We start from the raw sequence: 23,779 nt of genomic DNA, 5'->3' as shown, positions 1-23,779 counted from the left end.
CTGGGGTTTTCACTCAAGCCCTGACTCTTCTTCTTACTCGCTTCTTTACTCCCGAAGTTATTTACTTTCCCTTAACATCTGTCTCCTCAACTATGATGTGGGATAATAACAGTACCTACTTCCAAGGTCTGTTGTGAGGATTCCATGGGATAACGCATAGAAAACACCCCACACAATGGCTGGGACAGACTGACTGTCATCGTGTGCTCGGTGTCATCACTGTTCTTTCCATTCCCACGTTTATTGAGTGACTTTCATGTGAAAAGCTCTTGGCAAAGGATAATAGTGGAATAAAAGGAAATTATCCTAGAATCAGGAGGAGGAGGAAGGGATTCAGAAAGACATTCCGTAAGTCACTTCTCCTTCCGAGGAGCTATTCTGCTCTGAATATAGCTCATGGAATAGTCAACAGAACAAAAATATGGTTTAAAAGCAAGCTAGAGAAAAATGGTCAACCCCATGGTTAATCCTGGAGACAGAGCCCTAATGAGAACTCCACTTAGGCAAAGATTTGGGATGGGTTGGAATGGATAATGTGAAAGCTCAGGGAGACAGCCATGGTGAGTTAATTTGGTCTGCTGTGCCCAGAATAATCCTGGTCCTGAGTGAGGCTGTCTTGCAGGCGGACTTCTCATCTCAGCTGCTGTTAACAGCAGACACTGGCTTGATTCTGTGGTGACCAGAGGGGTCAGTCACCTCTTCTGTGAAAAGAACAAACAGGCTGGTGGACTTGATAGGCTTTGCTACTGTGACATTTACTTTTGGTTGAAACAAAAATATTAGAAGATCGAACTAACCGAGAAGATGAAGAGGCTTTGTGACATCCAGTCTGAGATTACTCCATCTCTCTCTTTTTTAAGTTTTTATTTATTTGGGAGAGAGAGAAAGGGCGAATGAGCAGGGGGAGAAGCAGAGTGAGAGGGAGAAGCAGGCTCTGTGCTGAGCGTCGAGCCCGATGCGGGGCTTGATCTCTCGACCCTGAGATCACAACCTAAGCCGAAATCAAGAATTAGACCCTTACCCAACTGAGCCACCCAGGTATTCTTCATACCGTCTCTTTTGAGTTTACACAATTATTTGGATTAGGTCTCACCTAAGAATCCTTCCAGAGTGGGAGAAGGGACATAAGACAGGCTAGGATCTCAGTAACCATCATGCTGGAAGAACACTGATGATGCATTTAAACTCTTAGACAGAGAGCGTGTGCCCACCTCCAGGGGGCCAACTCTGAAATGGGATCCAGTTTGCAGGCTGTCCACGCAGACAGGCCACCACGGGCCCTGGCAAAAGCTAAAGAATACCCTTGTGTGTTTATGCATATCACAGTGGACGAACATGTTTACCGTTATCCAACAGCAGACTTTTATCCCCTTCTCATGTCATGCATGAGAACAGAAGCACAGAGACTTTAAGAGATTTTCCATAGAACCAAAGCCAAGTTCAGAGCTCTCCATACCAGCCTGTCTCTCTTGCTATTAGAAAACTTCCCAAAGCATAAGAAATTAACAGCCATGTTTAGGGATGGCAGGGGTGAGATCATATTATTATGTTAACCCATAGTCTTTAGAACTGTTGGTCAGGGGGCGCCTGGGTGGCTTGGTCAGGTAAGCATCTACATTAGGTTCAGGTCATGATCTGACGCCCTGCTGAGCGGGGGGAGTCAGCTTCTCTCTCTCCCTCTGCCCTTCCCCTGCTCTTGTTTACTGTTTTGTGCTCTCTTTCTCTCTTTTTAATAAATAAAATCTTAAAGAAAAAACAAAAAACACTGTTGGTCAAAAGTAGGAGCCGAGATCCGCAGGACCTAAAGATGCATAGATGTAATATCCTCTGCTAAGGATTAGAATGCTGAAACAAGTCAGTGAGAGCAAAAGTATAACCCAGGGAACAGTAACACGGGCACTTCCTGAGAACACTGGTGTCATTTTGTCTTATGGCTTAACTGCCTCTCCCCCCACCACCTTGCTGCACATCGTTTCCTCCTAATGATGCATGTATGCCCTCATGGGGTTTTCCTGCCACTCGGGCAGACGGGCCAGGCTGGTCGCCACTTCCTTCTGGACAGGCCACCCCCAGGCCTCAAAGAATGGAGCCAGATTCTTCTGCACCTTTTCTGAGAACTTCTGCACCCACAGATTCATCTTGCCAGTGTTGTCTTTGGGGATGCCAGAGAGCGTCTGGTACTCAGCAAAGAGCTGGGTGAATGGCTCCCATCCAAAGGCCTCCTGGAGCTGAGAAGAGAAAAGAAGGGACAGGATGAGGAACCAGTTTGTGGAAGTACCTGCAACATGCACCTCCAGTGTATTTCAGTCATAGTGATTCTTTCCCCTTGATCATTCATGAGCTGCTTCCCTCCTATGATTTGCCTCTGTGTCTCCACTCTACCCCTGAACATCAAGACGATCCCACTGGCTCATTCCATCCATCTCTTGACCACAGAACCTATACCCCTTGAATTTGTTAGGGGACTTCACAGGGAAGCGAATATCTGAAAAGATATAAATTCTCAGCAAATGACAGTTATTATAATTATCTCTAACTTAAAAAAAAATGTATTCCCAGATCCTAAATGTTTTTCTAGGCATCAGATGGGTCTGAGCCTGATTGAGATGGAAACCTGATATCTCACATATTTTGTCTTTGGGACCCTAAAAGCTGGGAATGTCCAACACATTTCAGACAGGATAAAATTGCTGTTTTTATACAGTCAACTCAGATCTGTAACGATTTTCAAGGCTACTGTTTTGCTCTGAGGAACACTCCCTTTGGGGCAAAACCAGGAAGAAGCAGACACACTACAAGGGGCTCAAAAAGGAGAGTCTCATGTTCATGGAGGGATAGCCCACCAGAAAGCCACAAGCAGGAGGCCCTTGTCAGCTACGATAATAGAGGTGCAGAATGAGCAGGGATCCTGGGGTGTCCCAGACCACTCGCCGTTTTGTGGAGGAGAATTCTGACTCTGCGGCATAAATCGTATGGACAGTTGATACCTTGAAGTCAGGCCTCCCTCTGATCTCACTGCCTTGGCCTCTGCCAGTCCTTCTGTGAATCACTGTTAATTATTACATCAACACATCAAACACTTGTTACACATACAACATTTATTTTATACCGACAGAGTGCCGGGTGTTGCACTGAACAAAAGTGATTAGGAGCTCCTGTCTTTCCAGAGCACACGGGTCAGTGGGAGAGACACATGTGTAAATACCCAAAAAAGAAGGCTTATCAAGCATATGATGTCAGGAGAAGAGGGCAATACAGCCGAATTTTTTTTTAAAGATTTTATTTATCTGAGAGAGAGAATGAGAAAGAGAGAGCATGAGAAGAGAGAGGTCACTGAGAAAAGCAGACTTCACCGAGCAGGGAGCCCGATGAGGAATTCGATCCTGGGACTCCAAGATCATGACCTGAGCTGAAGGTCAGGTCAACCAACTGAGCCACCCAGGCGTCCAATAGAGCTGAATTTTGACAGGTGACTTGACAGGTAATGCGTAAGATGTTCTAGCATATTTCAGCCACCAGAAGGAAACATGGTGGCTCGGGGACAAGACAGTGAGGCAGAGGATGTGTTCATGGCAGGAAGCAGGGAAGGTTAACTAGGGAGGACAGGGAATGGGAGCTGGAGCTGGTGCAACCTGCCATGTAGGGCCTTTTACACCCTGCCAAGTGGCTTTGACTTCACTCTGTATGTCGAAGAGACCACTTTTAGAGTTTTAGACATGGAATCTTAAGATTCTTTTGGAATTAAAGTGGAAGATGGACAGTAGGGGTTAAGGCAAGATGCTGGAATAGCCTAGGAGTTTCTCACCAAGAGAAAGAAGGGCAATAAGATGAGAACATGTGTGAAGGCAACAGAAGGAGGTAGGGTGGGGAATAGTTGGAGGGTCAGAAGGTGTCTTCCTGTCCTGAGATGGACTCTCAGACTCCAGAATGATGGGTCTCTCCATAGCTTCTGCAAAATGATCTTCAAGGCTCCCTGGTGAGTGAGTGAGTGGGGAGGACACAATTGTGGCTTTCACCTACATTTCAGTGGCAAGCTGCCATTTACAGTTTGTTTTCCAGTGGACCTTCAGACTGTCTCCTTATGCATACAGAACTGAGACAACACAAAGTCATCTCTTTGACTGGGGCTGTCTCCATTCACTCTTAGAAAATACCAGAAAGAACAATACTGAGATGGTGTGGCTGTGCCAAAGCCCAAGACCTGTCATTAATTCCTGATTTTAGGGTCTGGGTCCATCTTTTAAATGAGTGATATGGGACAGGCTGCTGAAAAAGCTTTAATCTGGCATTTACCTCTATGAAAAGTGGACCACACCACTCTCCTGTAGAGCTGTGGTAGAAGACACAGGAGATCCTATTTGGGGAACAGCTTTGCCAACTCAGAAACATTAATGTTCAGAACAGGTTCAGGGAGGGACCAGGGCTTTGTGCACGTTTCACAGGAAGCCTGCATGGTTCAGGACTTTGGTATTCTCCCATTGAATTGGTTGGTTATTTGTTTACTCACCCTAAAAGTATTTCAGGTTCATGTAGGGTAACTGAATTCAGAAAACCCTGACAACAGTTATCTCCTAAAAAGCCTCCTATAATGCAGTTGTCCCAGAGACACATCACTGTTACCATGAAGGGATGGAGGGATACAACACTCACTTGATCCACAGAACTGAGGTGAAGAGAAACAAAGCACAACAAAACAACACCCACTTCTGAAGCACTTTTAGGCAACCGTGGTCAAGACTGGTGTGGAAGTGCTGGGCCTCAGGAGAGACTAACTTGGAACTTCCATTCATGACTGGTGGACCAGTAGGCTGTATTTTCTCTACTTGTTTTCTAGATACTTTTTATTTCCCCTTACTTAACAACACAAAGTACAGGAGGCCAGTGATACAGGTGTTATTTCCTCCAACTTAGGATGTTCTACCATGCAATCAGGCCCCCTGTTCCCAGGTTGGAGGCGGTGGCGATCGGGGTCCAGGATGTAACACAATGGAGGAGTCTGATGGCCCTCACCTCCCTGTCTTTCTGCTCTGTACCTGTAGGTATGTTTCCAGAGCTGTGAACACATTCCAGTCATTCAGGGAGGCTCCCTTTTCCAGGTAAGTTTTGATTCTCTTCTCTCGTTCTGGAGGACTTAGATCAGGGTGAGCCTTAGCCCTGGGGATGTCCAGGACTGTTTCATGCACATAGACAGACCAGAGGTTGCAGGTGGCCTCAGTGGTGTGTGGTGGGAACTCCCACTCTTCTCGCTGCTGGTTGTGACCCAGCTCATGGATGGGTCCCCACAGACCATTGCTCCTCATGTGTGCCTCATTGATGAGCTCTTGCACTGACTCCAAGTGGCACATGATGGGGTATCCTGAATGCATCCAGCCTGGGAATGCAGAAGTTAGAGATGAGGCTTGGAAGAGGTGGAGGGGACACAAATCATCTTTCCTCACCATCCTGGGTGCCCACAGCAATGCCAGAATCTCCATGCTGATTAGAAAATAGATGCATTGCTCTGCTTAGTCAGGAACTGAATGGTCCCCAGGCCCCTTCCCATCCTTTCATGTCAGGGTTATGCCCTCCTCCTTGCTCTGGCCCTGACCAAGATGAATACACTTATTCTCGCTACAGTTCAGGGTTTCATTTTCTGTGATTTTCCTTCATGTGAGTCTGTGACACTATGTCCTGTGTCTGGGTTTGAGATCCCTGAGGCTAGAGCAATGTCACTTCTTCTGTCGTGTAAGCCCCTGTTGTGCAGATTTATGCTCTTTAGCACAGACAATCCCCTTTTTTAAAGAGAAAAAAATTGAGGTCCAAAGCAACGTTCTCTATGTCAGAACTATGTTTCCTTTTATTTTTTTCATGTAAACCCATCAATACTTAACATAAACGTCTTTCCTTCCGTTGCCAGCTCTGACTTCCATTTGAAGGAATATTTCTATTTCTCCTTGAAACAAGGAAGAGATGGCTCATAGCTATCTGTGATCTCCTAGTAGCACTATTTTAATATCCTTCTACCATCCTGTGAAATCTTACCTTGTAGTTAAAAACGATTCACCTTTTCATATGGGAAATCTTTGCACCGCCGTCAAGGTCTATTTCTGTTATGTCTTTTCTCCTTTACTGGTAAGATTATGCCTTTTGTGTATGGGGCATTAAAAAAGAGAAAAGAATGAATAAACGGTGTCCACTGACTAGGAGCACCCACCTGCTGAGATCTGCACATCAGCAACAATCCTCTCGGGACAGCAGAAGGGGAAAGGCCGGGCTGCTAGCTGGGCTATAGCGTGCATCATCTCATCCCAGAGGCGGAGTACAGGCTCGGGGTCCTCCAGGTCTCGCAGGTTTGCCGTCGGCACCGTCAAGATGATATTGTCTGTTGCCAGCTCTCCCCAGGGAACCTGGCTCCTCTGGATACATTTTTTCCATGCCTTCAAAGATGTCTTACCTGGGAATAAGTATCGTAGGCTTATCTCGCTTTTCCCCGACTTACCTTGAACTCCAGGAGGAGGACATGGAAATAATAAACTATTAACATATGGGTCTGCATTCTATGAAGTGAAGCACAGGCCTCCAGACCTCCCCACAGTTCTGCCCGAAGTCTCCATGGACATGGTATTCCACAGCTCTTGCCTCTGCTTACATCTTGAACAGTTCTTCCCCTTCTGTCTGAAAGTCCCTACCCCACCCTTCTTTAGCAACTGAACCCATAACTATGGTGGCATCCCAGTGCCTCCTCTTCCCACAGCCTTCCCTCAGCATTGGCACAATGACATAGAGATGACATAGAGATGTAACAGACATAGACCTTGATGGGGGTGCAAAATGTTCCCATATGAAAAGGTGCATCATTTTTATCTACAAGGTAAGATTTCACAGGATGGTAGAATGATATCAAAATAGTGCTACTAGGAGTTCATAGATAGCAATGAGCTATCTCTTCCTTGTTTCAAGGAGAAACAGAAATATTCCTTCAAAATATTCCTTCAGTCCACTCACCCAGCTTGTAGTAAGGGGCAGGCACAACTCTTTTGATGGTGACAGATACGGAGCCCAGTTTGCTGCCCTTTGGCACGATGACATAGAGAAGGCCACCCCAGAGGCAGCAGATGGATTGTTTGGTCCTGTCCAGATAGCACTGATGAGTCACCACAGGGGCTCGAGACAGCTTGCTGGCCTTGGTCAAGTCATCTGTGTGGCAGCCAATCTGTACCTGGGGAGGAGAATCCACCATGTGTAGGAGCAACTTGGTCCCTATGGTGTGTCTGGGGAGGGGCATGCGGGTGTAGGGAGCTGTGTGTGGTGTGGGCTGTGTGTGTGGGGTCAGCGGCTGTGTTGTGCTGGGTGAATGGCAGGTACTAGAAGAACACCAGCTCCCTTCTTCGATGAGCTGTGCATGGAAACCTATGAAATTTTAGTACTCTGATAGTCATGGGGACTGAAAGGTGTATGGAACCAGAGATTTAAATGACTCCACATGCACTGTCACCAGACAGACCAGAGAGGATAACCCTGAGGCTGATACTGACTAGGGCCCCACAAACGCTGTGTGCTGGGTGGAATCCAGGCTCTCCTGGCAGGGCTAATGCCAGTGTGCTGATTCCAAAGGCAGGATGATCCAGAGAGGATCCTGGTCACCATTTGTGCACAGACAGGAGACCACCCATCCAGAGGCGACAGGATCTGGTCTTAGTTGGGGGGACTGATTCCTGCTTCTGCCTTTGTGGAGGGCTCCCCATCCTGGTCAGATGGGTTGAGGGCGTTTTGTCTGGAGTCCTGAGGTTACTTTTCTTAGGTTTAATGTAAGCGAGCTCCAGAAAGGAGGTCGATACGGAAGGTATCCTGTAATAGGAAGTGACCCTAGAGCTAAGGCAGGACAATTTTAATGTTGCCTCTAGAACCTATATTTGTGACCAGATGAAGCACACCCCTCAGGTCTGAAGGTAGAAAGGCCATGTGCTGGTGGCCAAGCCTGTTATGTCCTGAGGCTGTGACAGGTGCTCCTTGCCCTCCTCAGATCACCACGGGGAGGTATCATCATCACACATGGAAATCGAAGGGCTTAGGTTTGAGTACCTGAAATTAGATCTGGCATTCAGTCCCTCCTTTAGACTCCCTGACTTTAGCTGCTTTGTCTATGAAATCTGAAATGGGCAGAATAGTCCCTTCCTGGACTCCTGCTAGCACTGCTGAGGGCTAAGGAAAAGGAAGTGGCTGTGTGGTTTGGGGTGTCAGCAATAGGGGTTCTGGCCTTACCTTCAGGCCAGCAGAGGCTGCAGCTTCAGGCAGTGAGACTTCCGCACTCTCTCCACGTTGGAGGTAGAGCCCCGTGCTCACCCAGGCATCACAGTGGTCTGACAAAAGCCATAGGAAAGGCTGAGTTCTTTACTCACCTGCCTCAGCTGCTCCTGGAGCCTCACATCCCCTCCTGGAGACACAGCCCCTGCCCTGCCTACCTCAGCTCATCCATGCTTTGGGCATGCATCCCCCCAAAACCCTCAGCAGAACCTCAACCCTGTCTTCCCCCAAAGTACACCATAGACAGTGAAGCTGGCCCACTGGAGCTTCAGTACCTGCAATGTCCTGTGAGCCCAGGAACCCCACCTTCCCCTTCCAGGTTCTGATGTTCTGGGCGCACTCCCCACTCTGTACCTGGGTTGTTCCCGTCGATCTCCACAGTGAAGGGGTGTCCTGAGCTGCAGGTGCAGATTCCAAGTTCCAGTGCCAGCTGGGAGCAGTCAGTCCCAGAGCGTGCCAGCTCTGTGGCCAGGCAGAGCACTGCAGCCTCAAAGGAGTCTCCAGCCACAGGGTGCTCCCGGCTCACAGCTGGGAGGCCAAACAGACGCAGTAGCTTCCTCATGTGTCGGTGCACGGATTTGTAAGCAGGGACTCCCTTTGCTGGGATCTGTAGGAAGGCTGCACCATCTGCTCCCAGCTTTGCCAGCCATTGCTTTTCCAAGTTCCTAGCCCCATGGCTCAGTGCAGCCTGGAATTCAGACAGTGCCTTGCGGAAGTGGTAGCTCTGCATCTCAGGAGTGGGGACAGGAAAACAGCCTGCGTGGAGAGTCTGAGCTAGGATACTGAGGCCAAAGCAGTTGAGGACGATGTTACCAGGGAAATGAGCCAAAGCAGAGCGGCCAGGATTCTGATAGGACCACCACCAGGCCTGGCCCCCAATCAGCAAGCCCCCACCCTCGGCCACGAACTCCTGAAGCTGCTTAGCCTCCTTGTCACTGTAAGCCGTGCAGCAGTAGACACGCAAGTCCTGCGTCAGATGGGGCTGCAGACTGCACTCCAGGCCATGCTCTGACAGGAGGGTACACAGGGTTTCTAGATCTGTGGCCACCCCAAGTTTACCTGTCTGGCCTCTGGCCAGCCAGCGCACAGCATTGAGCAGAAAGGGCCCCAGCTTGGGATAACAGAGGATGGCCTCATGGGCAGCCAGGACCACCCGGCCACGGCCATAGCGGGCAGCTGCCAGGAAGCAGCCGAGTGAGGCATCTAACCCCAGAGGGAAGGCGAGAGCCCCGTGAACCAGCAGCTGTGAGGGGACGGCATCTGTGTTGAAGTCCAGCTCTGAGATCCCTTCCAGGAGCTGCTGCTGATCCTGCCTGAGATCCTCCCCACATCTGCAAAGTGACAGGGAACAGAGGGACTACAGTCAAGTCAGAGAAGCACTGAAACAAGCTCACTGGATGGGAAAGTCTGTGTGGGGGTGCAAAGATGACCTCGTTCATGCCCATCTCCTCGTTCTCACTAATAACTGCTAGGGTTGGAGTATGTGACGTCATTTACTTTATCGAGTCTACGGAAGATCTTTTTTAATTTTTTAAAATTAACATACACTGTATGTTATTTGCCCCAAGGGGTACAGGTCTGTGAATCATCAGGCTTACACACTTCACAGCAATCACCATATCACATACCCTCCCCAATGTCCATAACCAACCACCCTCTCCATTCCCCCCTCCACCCAGCAACCCTCAGTTTGTTTTGTGAGAGTAAGAGTCTCTTACCGTTTGACTCCCTCCCGATCCCATCTTGTTTCATTTTTTCCTTCCCTACCACCCAAACCCCCAACTTTGCCTCTCAAATTCCTCCTTTCAGGGAGATCAGATAAAAATGTCTTTCTCTGATTGACTTACATTGTCTAAGGCAGATTTTTTCACCTTTTAACAACTAACTAATGGCATACTCCTGTCTAACTGCCAGTGTTTGCTTTTACTTTGTGACACATAAGAATACAATGCTTCTTATAACTGACGTGGTCACAGACTTGATGGGGTACTGAGGAGTGTGGTAGTGGCCTTACGTGCAAATCTTAAAATCCACGTTCGTCAAGTCAACCCTTCCAGGAATTCTTCCCATGCTAGTCAACTGAGTGGTGGATATTCTGGTTTGACTTTTGTGTCTTTTTAAGTAAATATACATATAAGTAAGTCAGAAAAAAATATTCCATTCCTAGAGAAAGTAGTTCTACATTTCTCAGAGCTAATTTTGGCAAAAAAAAAAAAAAAAGTGTAAAAACATCAAGCTCTGAGCTAGAAATGAAGTAAATTGTTTAATACTACACTTAACCATATATGCAAATACACACTCTTTTAAAATGATCACCTAAATGTGATAAGAATATTTACCACTTTTTATTGAGAAGTGGTCTAAATGTACGAAATTGAGAATATTTCCATTTTTTTTAAATAAAGCCAATTTGTTGCTCCTCTAAATGTCAAACAACATGAGATTGCTTAAAGAAGTTACAGGTTAACTATAGATGGTATACCATATGTTAATTAAAGTAATTTTAATATAATACTGGAAAAAGCTTAATGGAAAAAATTTAAAAATCAGATTCCAAGATACTGTACCTTAAATAAACCACATTTCATGAGACAAACCACCAAAAACAAAAACAAAATAGAAAACACAGAAACTTGACATAGAAGCAGAATCTAAAGCATGTTTATTAAAATGTCTTCAGTGACCCTCTTGGCTACTGAGATTATAGGCTATTTTGATTAAGTTTATAAAATTTGTCTCATAAGAAAAACCAAATATTCTTAAAAATAGTTCATTCATTCAAGTAGCAAACATTATTGAAAAAAGTACCTCTTGTACATTTCTCCTTAATTTCTCCTCAGCATAAAAGAGGAGGAAGTAAAAAACTGGCATCAGTCAGACCATGGCTTACTATTTATTAGTAAAAAATGACAGGTAGATCCATTTGAGTTACTACAGACATGTGTCCAGAACATTCTACTGAGCAAAAAGATTTCTAAAATAGCAGAACTTCATGATGCAGTTTATGTAAGACAAAAATAACCAAAGTTGATATATGTTAGTGTAAATGTCAAAAATGTCAGGGTAAAACCATAATTAACTTTTGGACTGTGGGATAGAGAGTATTGATATTGAAAGAGATAGTCAAAGGGGCTTCTGCCTCATTGGTTGTATTTTTGTTTCTTTTTAAATAAGGAGAATATATGAATATAATTTCTCAGTAATTAAAAATTAAATTTAAAATGTTAAAATGTAACTGCTTCAAAAATAGAAATAAAATGTATGATCTACAGATGTGTTGGGGAATTAAAGGAATAGAGAAAACTCAGTCAAGAAAGAATGCTGAAAGAAGCAAAGCATAAAAACAGAAAATAAGAAAGAAGGCAAGAGTAAGAGATAAATTGAAGTTATCACTATATATGAATGGGTTAAATTTCTATATGAAAGATAGAGGCTCCTGGACTGGACTAAGAACATCTAGGTATAAGCTGCCTGTAAAGACAGACTTGAAACTGACACAGAAGGACTGAAAATGAGGTAATCTACATATCAATAAAACTGTATCTGAAAACACAGCAAAAAGGAAGCAGAAGTGACAGTATTAATATGAGATGCAACTGAATTCGAGGAGGAAAGGATTAAAATACACAAGGATGAATATTTTCCATGGGTAAAAGTTACACTTGACCAAAAATATCATTTTCATCAAAACAAAGTGCTGAAAGAAAAACCGCTAAAATGCAAATTAAAATTTGATGATCTCATAATTGTGTTTGGGAAGGTAATGGCTGTCTCAGCATCCAATGGGTCAGTTACATTAAAAAGCAGGAGATAGACATGATTTGAGCAGAATGAAAAATACATTTGATTACAACCAGAGGACAATGGCGTAACATGTCCCAGACTCTGATGGCAACAGAGAGTCATAATGCTGTATTTCACCAATTTGTGGCATAAACATATGGGGGGAAAAAACTTTCTCAAACATGATACATTAAGTAAAATATCAGTTTTCAGCTCACATACATGCACCGAAGAGCAGATTAGATGATCTGTATCAAGCTTCTCAGAGTGGTAGTCTGAGTGGCATGAGAATGGGGATGGTGGTGTGGGATGGAAGACAACCTGCCATTCTTCTCTGTGTATTTCTCCATTGACTGTATGTTTTCACTGGAAGCCTTGCATTCCTTTAGAAATATTTTTGTAAAAAAACGGAATGTTTCTCAAAAGAAAAATGAAGGAAGGAAGGGCAAGCATAGCAGAGCATAGTAGATGAAACACCAAGTAACTTTCAACAGATTGGCAATGTTATAAGGGCAATATTAATGATCTTAGATATTTATTTACCAATATTTAAAATCTTGTATACTATCTGTTTGCAATATTGAGGTCTGAAAAATAATGAGAGTAGCTATGACTTAATAAGGCTCCTAATACATGGTAGGCATTTACACGTATGGATTCTCTCTCTTAATCATGATAAACTTGAAATATATTGTTCTTGCTTTGCAAATGAGGCTTAGAAAAGTTGGGCAGCTTCCTCCATGGTTATTAGCTAATACCTGGTGGGAACAGGAAGCAAATCCAGGGTGGTTTGCCTTTAAAGCCAATGTTGTCCACACAGCAGAACATCTCCTTCAACTGAGTCTTTGGAGTAAGCCCACAAGTGGGTATATGGCAGGCAACACATATAGTTTGTGCAAAGGAGGCTTTAAATAGTTGTGCAGGTTGGGGTGCCTGGGTGGCTCAGTAGGTTGAGTGTCTCGCTATGAATTTTGGCTCAAGTCATACCGTCAGGGTCCTGGGATTGAGCCCTGCATTGGGCTCCACACTCAGCAGGGAGTCTGCTTGAGGATTCTCTCCCTCTGCACCCCCCAAAATAAATTTTTAAAATAATAGGCATGAAGGTGCAAATAATACAGGATTTATGGAAAAGAAAACATATGTGTCCCTTCAAAGCTGACGGTGCAGGAGGCACTGAAGGAGAAGGGAAGAGAGAGGCAGTGGTGTTCAGAAAAGATACCAGAGCACACCTGAACAAGCATGTGATACAGGGAATGGCTTTGTGAATGCAGCTTAAGAGCCCTCCCGGTCATGACAGCTATGACAAGAAGGCTCGGTGAGAAGTGAGTCACCATCCCCTTCACCATGCCTTGGCCTTGTCTATTCTATTCCTCATGGTGCCTAATTGGCTTATTTTTCCTGAAGTGTTTGATTCTTAATTTTTTTTTTTGCTCTAAAATCCTCCTTGTCATCTTATTCTGCTACTTGTTTTATTTAACATTTATTTTTAGAAAGGTCTAAACAGAACATTCAGGGAATCTGCTTCTGCTCACTGGGTCACGTGTTTCTTCAGGCATGACTGATTCTGTTGTCTTTCCATACTAAATTTCTGTCTCTCTTCTGCTTCCCTTTTAAATTTATTGCCGTGCTTATTTATAGAGTCAGTGTATGGATTTTTTCCCCCTGATTAGCGTCGGCAGATCCTTCCTATGCTTTCTAACTTACCCAGGACCCGTGTGTCTGTACGCACACCCCACATCCATCCATCTTCCCAGATAACATGGAGGTTGATATGTTTCTGCTTTCTACTTCTTGTGGCCTGAGGGTTGTAGCACAAACTGAAGGACCAAGGTCACCTGGGCCCACTGCTGTGCTCACTGAGGGCTAGTCCCTCCACTCTATGGGGACCTGAGGTAGACCTCCTCCCCCGACCAGGGTGGAGCACACCTGAGGAGTTCCAGCCACCACCGTGAGAAGACATTCACGATAGTTCTAGGATTTGTGGTTTCCCCTTCTTTCTTGCCTCTGGGGTGGGGGTGGGGTCAGGCGACACTGCATTCCTGCCCTGTACCTGTCAGCCTCACAACTGCCACCTTCAGCTCTTCACTTAGCATTTTTCATTCACTGCTCAGACTGGTGGAGACAGCAACTCCAGGGTCTAGCCTCACTTCACACAACGTGGAAACCCTTTGGGACTGTGCTGAGGATCACGTGACTGAACACGACCTCTTCAAGAGATGCATAAGCTACCGGCAGATTCAACATCTTCTTTGTAAGCAGTTCCTAATATATTTTCCACCTTTTAGGTTACGCCACATGTAAATGTATTGAGGCGTTGTTGTAGGAATGATGTTTTTGCTAGACTCTTCTGTGTCTTGGTATTCTGCATCTGAGTGCCTTTGGATCTGACTTTGCATATTAAAGCAAGGGCCTTGTCCTCCTCAGCTTTATAAGCATAGGTGTGCAGTCAGCCCTTGCCCTTGGGGACAGGACAGGGAGAGTATCTTCTCTTGGCTTGTAGAGAATTGCCCCTCCCCTTGGCAGACAGAGTATTTCCTGTCTCCAGCAGGAATTTGAACTTAGCAAACCTGCTGGGTCAGTCCAGGAGCATTTGACCAAGATTTGCTGGCAGGAAAGTTCCCCCAAAACCTCTAAGGGATTGTGCCTGGGAGGCTCAGTCGGTTAAGTGGCTGCCTTTGGCTCAGTCATGATCCTAGGGTCCTGGGATCGAGCCCTGCATCAGGCTCCCTGCTCAGCGGAGAGCCTGCTCTCCCCCTCTCTCTGCCTGCCTCTCTGCCTGCTTGTACTCTCTGTCTATCAAATAAAGAATAAAATCTTAAAGCAAAATAAAACATAAACTCATAAAACAAAACAAAACCGCTAAGGGGATGCCAGGTGACAGAAGAATGAATCTGAGCTGAGGGCCTGGGTGTAAAGTAATTGGGCCTTCTTAGACTTTGAGCTGATCGTCTACCAGCTCCAGCTCATTTCTTGGCTGAGCTCCCCTGGCAAAACATTCCTTAACATGAAGTTAACTGTGGGGTTAACACTGTGTACTAGGCCACCCTTTCTTTTTTATGGTTTTGGATGTACTCACTTATGTATTCATTAATTTATATGGGATACAAATATCTCTTGCTCTCTACTACGTTTCACACAGCAGGCACTGAGAATAAAGCAGCAAACAGGACAGGCAAGATCAAGGCATTCATGCACCTTTATGCCCTGGCTGCTGGGCAGGCACTCACAAGGGCACAGGTGGGATATGATGTATGGATTGTGGTCACTGATGTTTAGGCCATAAATGGGGAAGAGTGACCCTGGAAGGTCAGTCCTAGATTCAGTGTGGTCATGGGAAAGGCTCCTCTGAGGAGGGGTTTTGAGAAGAAACTGAACAAGGAGAATAAATTGGCTTTTCGAAAGTTGAGGGAAGATCCAGAGTAATAGTGATTTGAAAACCAGGGTTTAAAATAACTGCCATCAAACTGCCAATGCTATTTTTTTTTGAATAGCTGGATTTGCAAATCTCTTGAAAGTATGTAAGACAAGAAACCTAATGTTACACTTGTGGCCTTTGAATTTTTGAATGTGTGTGGCTGATGTATCAGCTACAGCTCCTCCTGGAAATACGCAAACTAGAAAATACCTGAGTACTCAACAAAAGGACACTGTTAAACAAACGATGGCACCTATACTGTGACTAGAAACTCCCATTAAAAGGATTATTGTTAAAAAGAGAGACATGGTTTTAAACAAATACAGACAAGCAGTACGCAATCACAAGTAGCAAAACTGATGCATGGTGATGGAAGTTACAGAAAGGTGAAGATTGTGTTGGGGAGATAATAAGAAACATACATATTCAGATACTTTAATGTCATATTGTTATTTCAGTAGAAGTTTTGCAAATAAGGAACTCCGATACCGTGGAAGAGTTATTTTCATACATTACCTGAACGTTCCCAGCACTTCTGTTGGTCGTTCAAGTAGAGACTAAACACTACCACAATGAACTATAGAAACTATAGTTAACACTACTGTAAGCCCAGTGTCCAAAATAGTGTCTAGAACTTAACAGGCACATAGTACATTTTATCTATCTATCTATCAATTTTTATTTATTTTGAGAGACATAGAGTGTGTGTGCTTGGAGGAGGGACAGAGAGAGAGGGGGGGGGAGAGAATCTTAAACAGGCTTCATATCCAGCCAGAGTCTGTCATGGGACTCCATCTCATGACAGTGAGATCATGACCTGAGTTGAAATCAAGAGTCAGAGCCACCCAGAGCCCCATATACATTTTAGGTGAATGAAAGAATGGACAGGTACTAGAAAGACGGAAGGAAAATTGATATGGTAAGGAAATTTGTTTCTTTGTCCATTTTGTTGCCAAATTGATAAAATAATAGAGAATGTGAGGTCAAAGAAAGATATCTACTGTCTAATTTGAGGAAATTTTTTCTGTCGTTTCCGATTTTATAAAAAGGCAGAGAAGTAATGTAAAAAACTTTTCAGGTTATAATTATAGATAATATGGAGATGATAGAAAGGTAAAGATGAAAATAATAATCACCTATCAACCTAACCCTAGAGATACACTATTAATATTTTGTTTTATTTTCTTCTAGTATTTTATTTTCCTCCTATGTATGTATACATGTCAACAAATTTGGCATCATTTGAATATACTTTTATATCTTAATTTTGCCCATGTATCATGAGTATTTTCTTATTCCTTTAACTAATAAGTCTTTAAGGGCTGAAGAGTAAGCTATGCCATAGTAATTTAAGCAATGTTCCATTTATTAGACACAGAGTTTTCCCAGTGTTTTACATAACGGTGAAAATATCATTAAAAATATTTGCTGCTAAATATCCACCTCATGGCCCAACTTCTCCTGTCCACCCCTTCCATCTCCCCTTCCCCCAGAGATGTTGATTCAGACAGTCGCTTCCTGTAAACTTCCTGCACATTGTGCTGGTCTTTGAGTTGGGTTCCTGGGGAACCCAGTTCTGGGGAGTATGGTAATGTTTAGCCAAAACTACATTTGCAGTTCTCCTTTGACTCACCAATGCCATTTCCAGTGATATGGCAAAAATATGAAGACATATGCATGTAGGCATTTATTGTAGTATAGATGTAATTAAATACATTAGATTACATTAAATATTAAATATTAAACATTAGAAACATTAGAAACTAAATATTAGAAACTCGAATGTCTGTCAGTAAAAAACTAACTGGAAAACTACACTGCATCTGTCATTACATTACATGTCAATGTAATAGAATACATAGTGCCTATCTATAGGCTATTATGAAGCCATATCAGAAAATAATGCTAAGTAAAAAAAGTAAGGTGAAGGAAAATGTGTGTAGTTTACTATCCCGTTTTTTTTTTTAAGATTTTATTTATTTATTTGACAGACAGAGATCACAATTAGGCAGAGAAGCAGGCAGAAAGAGAGAGAGGAGGAAGCAGGCTCTCAGCAGAGCAGAGACCCCGATGTGGGGCTCGATCCCAGGACTCTGGGATCATGACCTGAGCGGAAGGCAGAGGCTTTAACCCACTGAGCCACCCAGGCGCCCCTACTATCCCGTTTTTAAAGTGTGTGTGTGTGTGTGTGTGTGTGTGTGTGTGTGTGTTCATATATAAACCAACGATGGAGTAAAGGTAATTTTCTTTAGAAAGGGAGAGAAGAAAATTATATAAAGGGAATAGGGAGAGAATATTGGCTTCCTCAGGTTTTACTTTAGATCCACACAGCTGTGTTACATAATTATAAAATAATATTAATTCACAAAAGCAACTCCCAAAAGGAACACTTAAATATCCTAATAAATCTACATGTGTATCCACTCAGTGTATAACCACAAAGGGAAGGGCTAATCTCAATGTCGTTAAAGGATGGGAATTTGACTTTATACACCTCATAAAAAATATCATAGGGAGGAAAGGAATTGGACATAATCCTTAACTGTGCTGGTAGTACTGTTATTTGTAACTGTTACTGTGTGTTGTGGCATAAAGTCAATGAGTTATTAAGGTGCTTTCTGTCAGAGCTAGGCTTTCTCATCACGGGAAAATAGGGGACAGATATATGATTGTTGAAATGAAATAAAACCCAGAAGTAGCCCAGAAGTTGAATTTGAGGACAGTATGAACTCTTGATGTGTTCATCTTTTAAAAAACTTCTTAGCTCTGCCCACTCAGAAGCCCTGGAAGCAATGATCAACCCAGGAGCAGTGAGCACCACAGCAGACTTTGGCTCCTAAACACCATTTCCCACGCAAAGAAGGGCAGGCTCTTTGGAGAAATGGCTGATCTTGGGTCTGGGGCAGGAATGTGTAATGTGAGACCCAAACAAGGAAGTCCATTAGGGTTGGGTCAAAAATTCCAGGTGTTCGGGAGCCTTTTTGTGACTCGGCTCACAATGGCCAAACATCAGATGACCGACAAAGCTACTTCATCAGTAGCACTGATAAAAATAAATGAAACACATGTATTATGTGAGTCTTTCAATCCATGCTTTCACAATGCAGACCTCTGGAAGAGTCTAGGATCCACTCCAACCAGTGTTTTGAAAATTGGTTAAAAAGTGGAGGAGAGGGAGAATACAGCATTTAATCGTGTGTTCCCTACGCAGACTGTACCACAGGGCAAGCTAATAGTGAAAGAAGGGAAGTTCACTTTTTGTTTAAAGATTTTATTTATTTGTCAGAGAGAAAGAGCAGAAGCAGGGGTGTGGCAGGCAGAGGGAGAAGTAAGCTCCCTGCTGAGCAAGAAGCCTGATGTGAGACCAGATCCCAGGCCTGCGGGATCATGACCTCAGCAAAGGCAGGTGTTTAGCCAACCGAGCCGCCCAGCCATCTCAGGGAAGTTCATTTTTATAGAAGTATTCTAAATACTAAATGAAAAAAATGCTAGAACTTTAAACCTACCATGTTATATCCACTAATGAATTACCAGATCTAGGGCTAGGCAATGATGATTGATGTCTGCTAATACCACAGTGAGAGAAATAGACATCGTGTCCCACCCTATGGGTAGAAAGAAGCCTGAAGGCAGGCAGGAGCCGAGGTCTCTGTCTTACCCTTCAGGCTGTGTTTCTGACAATCACTATGTCTCCTTAGACCCCAGGTCGCAGGGAGTGTCCTAGCAAGACACCAGTGTCCACCTGGTGACTCAGCTCCTGGGCTCCAGTGACACTACCTCCTTCCTCTGCAGGTGGCGCTATTGCTCAGCCTTTGGTTACCCTTCTGTCTCTCCTGAGAGTTTTCAGCCCTTGAATCACCCTTAGTTTCCTGCACTAAGTCCCTCTGGAACACCAGCTAGTCCTGACTGGGCCTGATAGATAAGCCTTTCCCGATGACCTAAATATCCCCCATTCCCTTCCCTGTTACTCTGACCACTTATTCTGCTGTGCTTTCCTTGTAGCTCCTATCAACACCTGCTAGATTTTCTATTGATTGGTTGCCTCACTTGCCTAATTCTCCACTGGAGCATAAATGAGCAGGTAGTAGGGCCTGGCCTGGGGCCAGGCCCAGGGTAGTGCTCACACAGAGAAACCAATGTTCTTTCATCTGTTTGAGAGACATGGATACGCACTCTCACGAACCCAGGCACTAGACATGGGAGACAGAGAATGAATGAGATAAGGTTTTCTATTTGGCAGCAGGGCAGAGTAGCAGTCAGAACTCAGCCCTCTTTGGGCCGCAGTGCATTTTAAGAACCCTGTTTTGGGCTTGTAGTGGTTCCAAAACAGAGTGGAGCTTGTATGTGTATTGAAATGGAAGCTGACGGGTGCCTGGGTTGCTCAGTTAGTTGAGTGTACTTTGAGAGCTAAGCTCTCAAAGATTCCACGCTGAGTGCAGAGCCCAATGCCAGGCTTGATCCCACAACCCTGCGATCACGACCTGAGCCAGAACCAATAAATGGACTGTCAACTGACTGAGCCACCCAGGGTCCCCTGAGAGTCTGACTCTTTTTTTTTTTTTTAAAGATTTTACTTATTTATTTGACAGACAGAGATCAAAAGTAGTCAGAGAGGTAGGCAGTGTGGGGGGTAGGGGACGGTAAGCAGGCTCCCTTCTGAGCAGAGAACCTGATGTGGGACTCGATCCCAAGACCCTGAAATCATGACCTGAGCCGAAGGCAGAGGCTTAACCCACTGAGCCACCCAGGCACCCCCATGAGTGTCTGATTCTTGATCTTAGGTAAGGTTTCGATCTCAGGGTCTTGAGTTCCAGCCCTGTGTTGGGCTCCATGCTGGGAATGGAACATAAAAAAAAAGCAAAAGAAAAAAAAAGGACATTCAAGAGGCAGATCAAATCTATTGTTAACATGTGTCAGACTCCCTATTGGGAAATACGACTCACCTGGTGTAAAGTGGGATCTTGGGTATCTTCTTAGAGACCTTGAACTGGTCTATGTCCCCATAGATGTCGGTGAAGTATACTCCGGCCACACTTGTCACCTCATTCCCAGGGAACCCGGACAGCACTCTGTCAGGACCATGCTGACTGGCCCAATACCAGGCTTGGCCCCCGATGAGCAAGCCGCCTCCACTTTTCACAAACTGGATCAGCTCTGCAGTCATCGTGTCAATGTAGGCACTGATGCAGTAAACCCCCACAGGGGCCCCCACTTCTGGCTGAACTTGTGCCGGAACCCCAGAGGCTTGCAGGATACTTACTAGTGATGCCAGAGAGGGGTGCACTCCAGTGGGAGCCGCAGGTGAGGGACAGAGCCAGCCCACTGCATTACGAAGAAATGGAGCGAAGCCAGCATCCAGCAGGTAGCCCTCATGGGACACCACCACCAGGCGGCCTTGGCCATAGGAGGAGGCAGCAATGAGGACCTGGCCCTTGTCATTCACCATCACTGGGAAGGCAGCCTCTCCAGTTAGAAGCAGTTCACACGGGATGGCATCTTTAGGGACATTCCAGCTGGTCACTCCTTTCATGAGGGCCTCGAAAGAACTGGCTGGAGTTGTTGCCATGGTTCAACTAGCTGCTGCAGAGAAAATCAAGACTCAGCTTGCTCAGAAGTGATGAAGGACTGAGTGGAAACACAACTAAATGCATGCAAACAAAAACCATTTACCGGTTTCCCAGTGTGTGCCAACCGCTGGAGTTGCACCACAGATAAGAGCCCCACTATCATGAGTCTGATATTTCAGAAGAGGAAAGACAATGTGTAAATAGGAGGATAAACAGATAAACTAAATGCAGCAATTAGTAACTGTTATGATGAAAATAAACCAGTGATATGTTATCAAGGAGCAAGAGAGTATAGATTACAGGACAGGAAAGCCTAGATGTAGATGTGACCATGAAGCTTGAAATAACATTTCAGCTGAGAACTGATATGTTTCAGAAGAACACACCCAGTCCAAAGAAGCACCAGGCTGGGCGGCCAAGAGAACCAGGCAGGGTGAAGGACAACGAGCTGCGTGGGTGGAGAGCACCAGTCATGGCAGAGAGCACCCAGAGCACCGGCCTGGGCAACCAGAGAGCACATGGCAGGGTTCAGGGCACCAAGCAGGGTGGTGGGAGAGCACCACATAGGGTAGGGAGCACCAGGCAGGACCTGAGTGGCCCAGGGAGGGGCTGGCTCCTGCAGGGCTGCTATGAGGTGAGAGCTGGTGTGCAGAAGTTGACTTAATATTGTGCTGCATCTCTGTGGACAAAAAGATCAGGCGACCTTTCAGAAACTGCATTTCAGGGTGCTGAACACCTCCCAGTTTATCATGTCTGCCTTAACCTGTATGTGAGTAGCATTCTGTGGTTTCCAGAGGTCTTTTAAAATACAGTGTGCCTGAAATTGAGCTTATTGTTCCCTTAAAGCAGCTCCTCTTGGATAAATGACTTAAGCCTCAGTTTGCCCATTTATAAAAAGGGAATCGTACAGCCCTTGGAGGGTTGTTTTTGAAGATTAAGAATGCGTAGAAAAACACCCTGTTGTGAGTACACAGTGAGTGCGGAAGAAACACATGGGTCTGCCCCTGTGTTGACCTTTCTAGCTTCCCTAAGTGACAAGGGCCATGTGCTGGGTCCCCTGTCCCTTCCCCTCAGCCCACTTCTGACTTCAGCAGCTGCCATGAAGGAATTTCCTGAGCGCTCAGATGCCTCCACCATGGTGCAAGTGCACAAGGGCAGCTCTGAAGGGGAGGCGCTGACACCCGGGGGCAGTGGGGGGTGTCAGGGACACACGCCGTGGTGGTGGACTTCAGGTGCATTCTGGAGTTCCTCTCAGGAGAAGCTGAGATCCAGCTGCCCGCGGTGGTAAACGGCTCAGCCATGCAAGCTACACTGCCTTTCCCTCCTTCCTGGTCTCTCCCTCCCTACCTCCTCACTCTGGCATTCTGGGCCCACTTCCCAAACAAACCATCTGACTGGAGTCCCTGTAGCAGGCTTTACTTTGGGGGAAGAGATTAAACTGAGACACCAAAGCTCTCAGCTACCTTTGGTTCCTTCCTGCCTCTCTCCTGTTTCCTTAGGCAGCCAGCGCCTACCTCACTTTGCATCGTCTGTCGCCAGAGTCTCTCAGACATCTGTGCCTTCAGCCTGTAGTCCCATCTAGACTAAGTGGGTCTGGCTTTAGTAACGGCTACATTGTCATCCACACTCTTCCTCGAGCCACCTTACCCACTTCTCTTCGTAACAACCCCCCAATTTCATCCACTCCCCATAAGGTAAAAGCTGAGTGCCTCACTCTGGATCCAGGGTCTGTGCTCTCCGCCGTTTTCCAGATGATTTTCCTGCTGCATTCTCCACAAACCTCTAGCAGGCTTGGCATTCCTGAGCATGTCCCGTATTTCCTGTACAAGGACAGCTCCCTTCCATTCCCTAACTTCCTTTCCCATCCAGCCGCTTGTTTCTCAGTAATGCTCCCAGGAAAGGGAACTCACAAAAGAGAAGCAATACCCACATGAGCATCATGGGGCAGGTGGGTGATGTCCGATTTCTGGTGCAGCAGCGGGGAAAAGCAGTGAAAGAGGTCAGGACGCTTGAGGTCACGATCATGGTAACTACTTTTGAAAGAGAAATCTTCCACTCATCTGATCTCTACAGTTTAACAGTAAAACCATAAAAATAACAAACAAACAAACAAACAAACAAAACCGAACCAAACCCAGGAGATGAATAATAGTTCCTCCGAACTCTGACTGCAGCTCTCTAGAAATAGGTGCGGGGAGCGCAGACATGCTCACATCCATCCGATTCCTGACTCACAAGTTTAAAGAAGCAAAGAAAGGTATTTTGAGACAAACAGCAAATAGCACCAGATTGGCTAAAGGAAATGATACCCTGGACCTAAGAAGAAAGAAACACGCAGTCTGAGGGCAGGTACTTGGACAGGCTTCTGACACCTCGGGACACACTCCTGTGCCCAGGTGCTCAGTCCCGCCCCAACCGATAGACTCTGGGATTGGCAAACTCATGATCAGTAGTCGGTTGTGCTGCGCTGGTTCTGGGCTGTGTGGATTTCTGCAGTGGTGCAGCTGGCTGTCTGGAGACCTGGTAGAGGCGGAGGGCGAGGTGGGGTATCATGGGATTAGGGCACTCCAGGGCTGCGGCGCGGCAGGAGTTCCAGAGTCCAGGAGGACCTGGTGCGGTGCTGTTGTGACCGGCAGGGAGCACCCGGCAGGGCAAAGAGGGGAGGGGGCCGAGGGCATGGTGGGGGGGGACTACTCACAAGGAGAAGCTCTGGAGAGACCCCTCCAAACCC

At 45.5% G+C, this 23,779-nt stretch overlaps 1 protein-coding gene across 2 annotated transcripts; it reads right to left on the bottom strand.

Annotated features, from left to right (window-relative positions):
• Positions 1-1,684: 1,684 nt before the first annotated feature.
• Positions 1,685-21,047, bottom strand: LOC123951860 (TRPM8 channel-associated factor 2-like). 2 transcript variants are annotated; one of them, XM_046020941.1, is made up of 7 exons: positions 20,425-21,047; positions 8,638-9,614; positions 8,242-8,339; positions 6,985-7,198; positions 6,194-6,433; positions 5,034-5,371; positions 1,685-2,228 (listed from the first exon to the last, which is right to left on the bottom strand). In XM_046020941.1, exons 1-7 carry the CDS (start codon positions 21,045-21,047, stop codon positions 1,980-1,982), a joined length of 2,739 nt encoding a protein of 912 aa, XP_045876897.1. In that variant the 3' UTR covers positions 1,685-1,979. The 2 variants fall into 2 exon arrangements, with proteins under 2 accessions (XP_045876897.1, XP_045876898.1); XM_046020942.1 differs by lacking the exon at positions 5,034-5,371 and having other exon boundaries at positions 2,044-2,228.
• Between the last annotated feature and the right edge of the window lie 2,732 nt (positions 21,048-23,779).

Source organism: Meles meles, chromosome 10 (genome assembly GCF_922984935.1).
Source record: "Meles meles chromosome 10, mMelMel3.1 paternal haplotype, whole genome shotgun sequence".
Taxonomy (NCBI): Eukaryota; Metazoa; Chordata; class Mammalia; order Carnivora; family Mustelidae; genus Meles; species Meles meles.
This window is presented reverse-complemented; position numbering and strand designations above follow the sequence as displayed.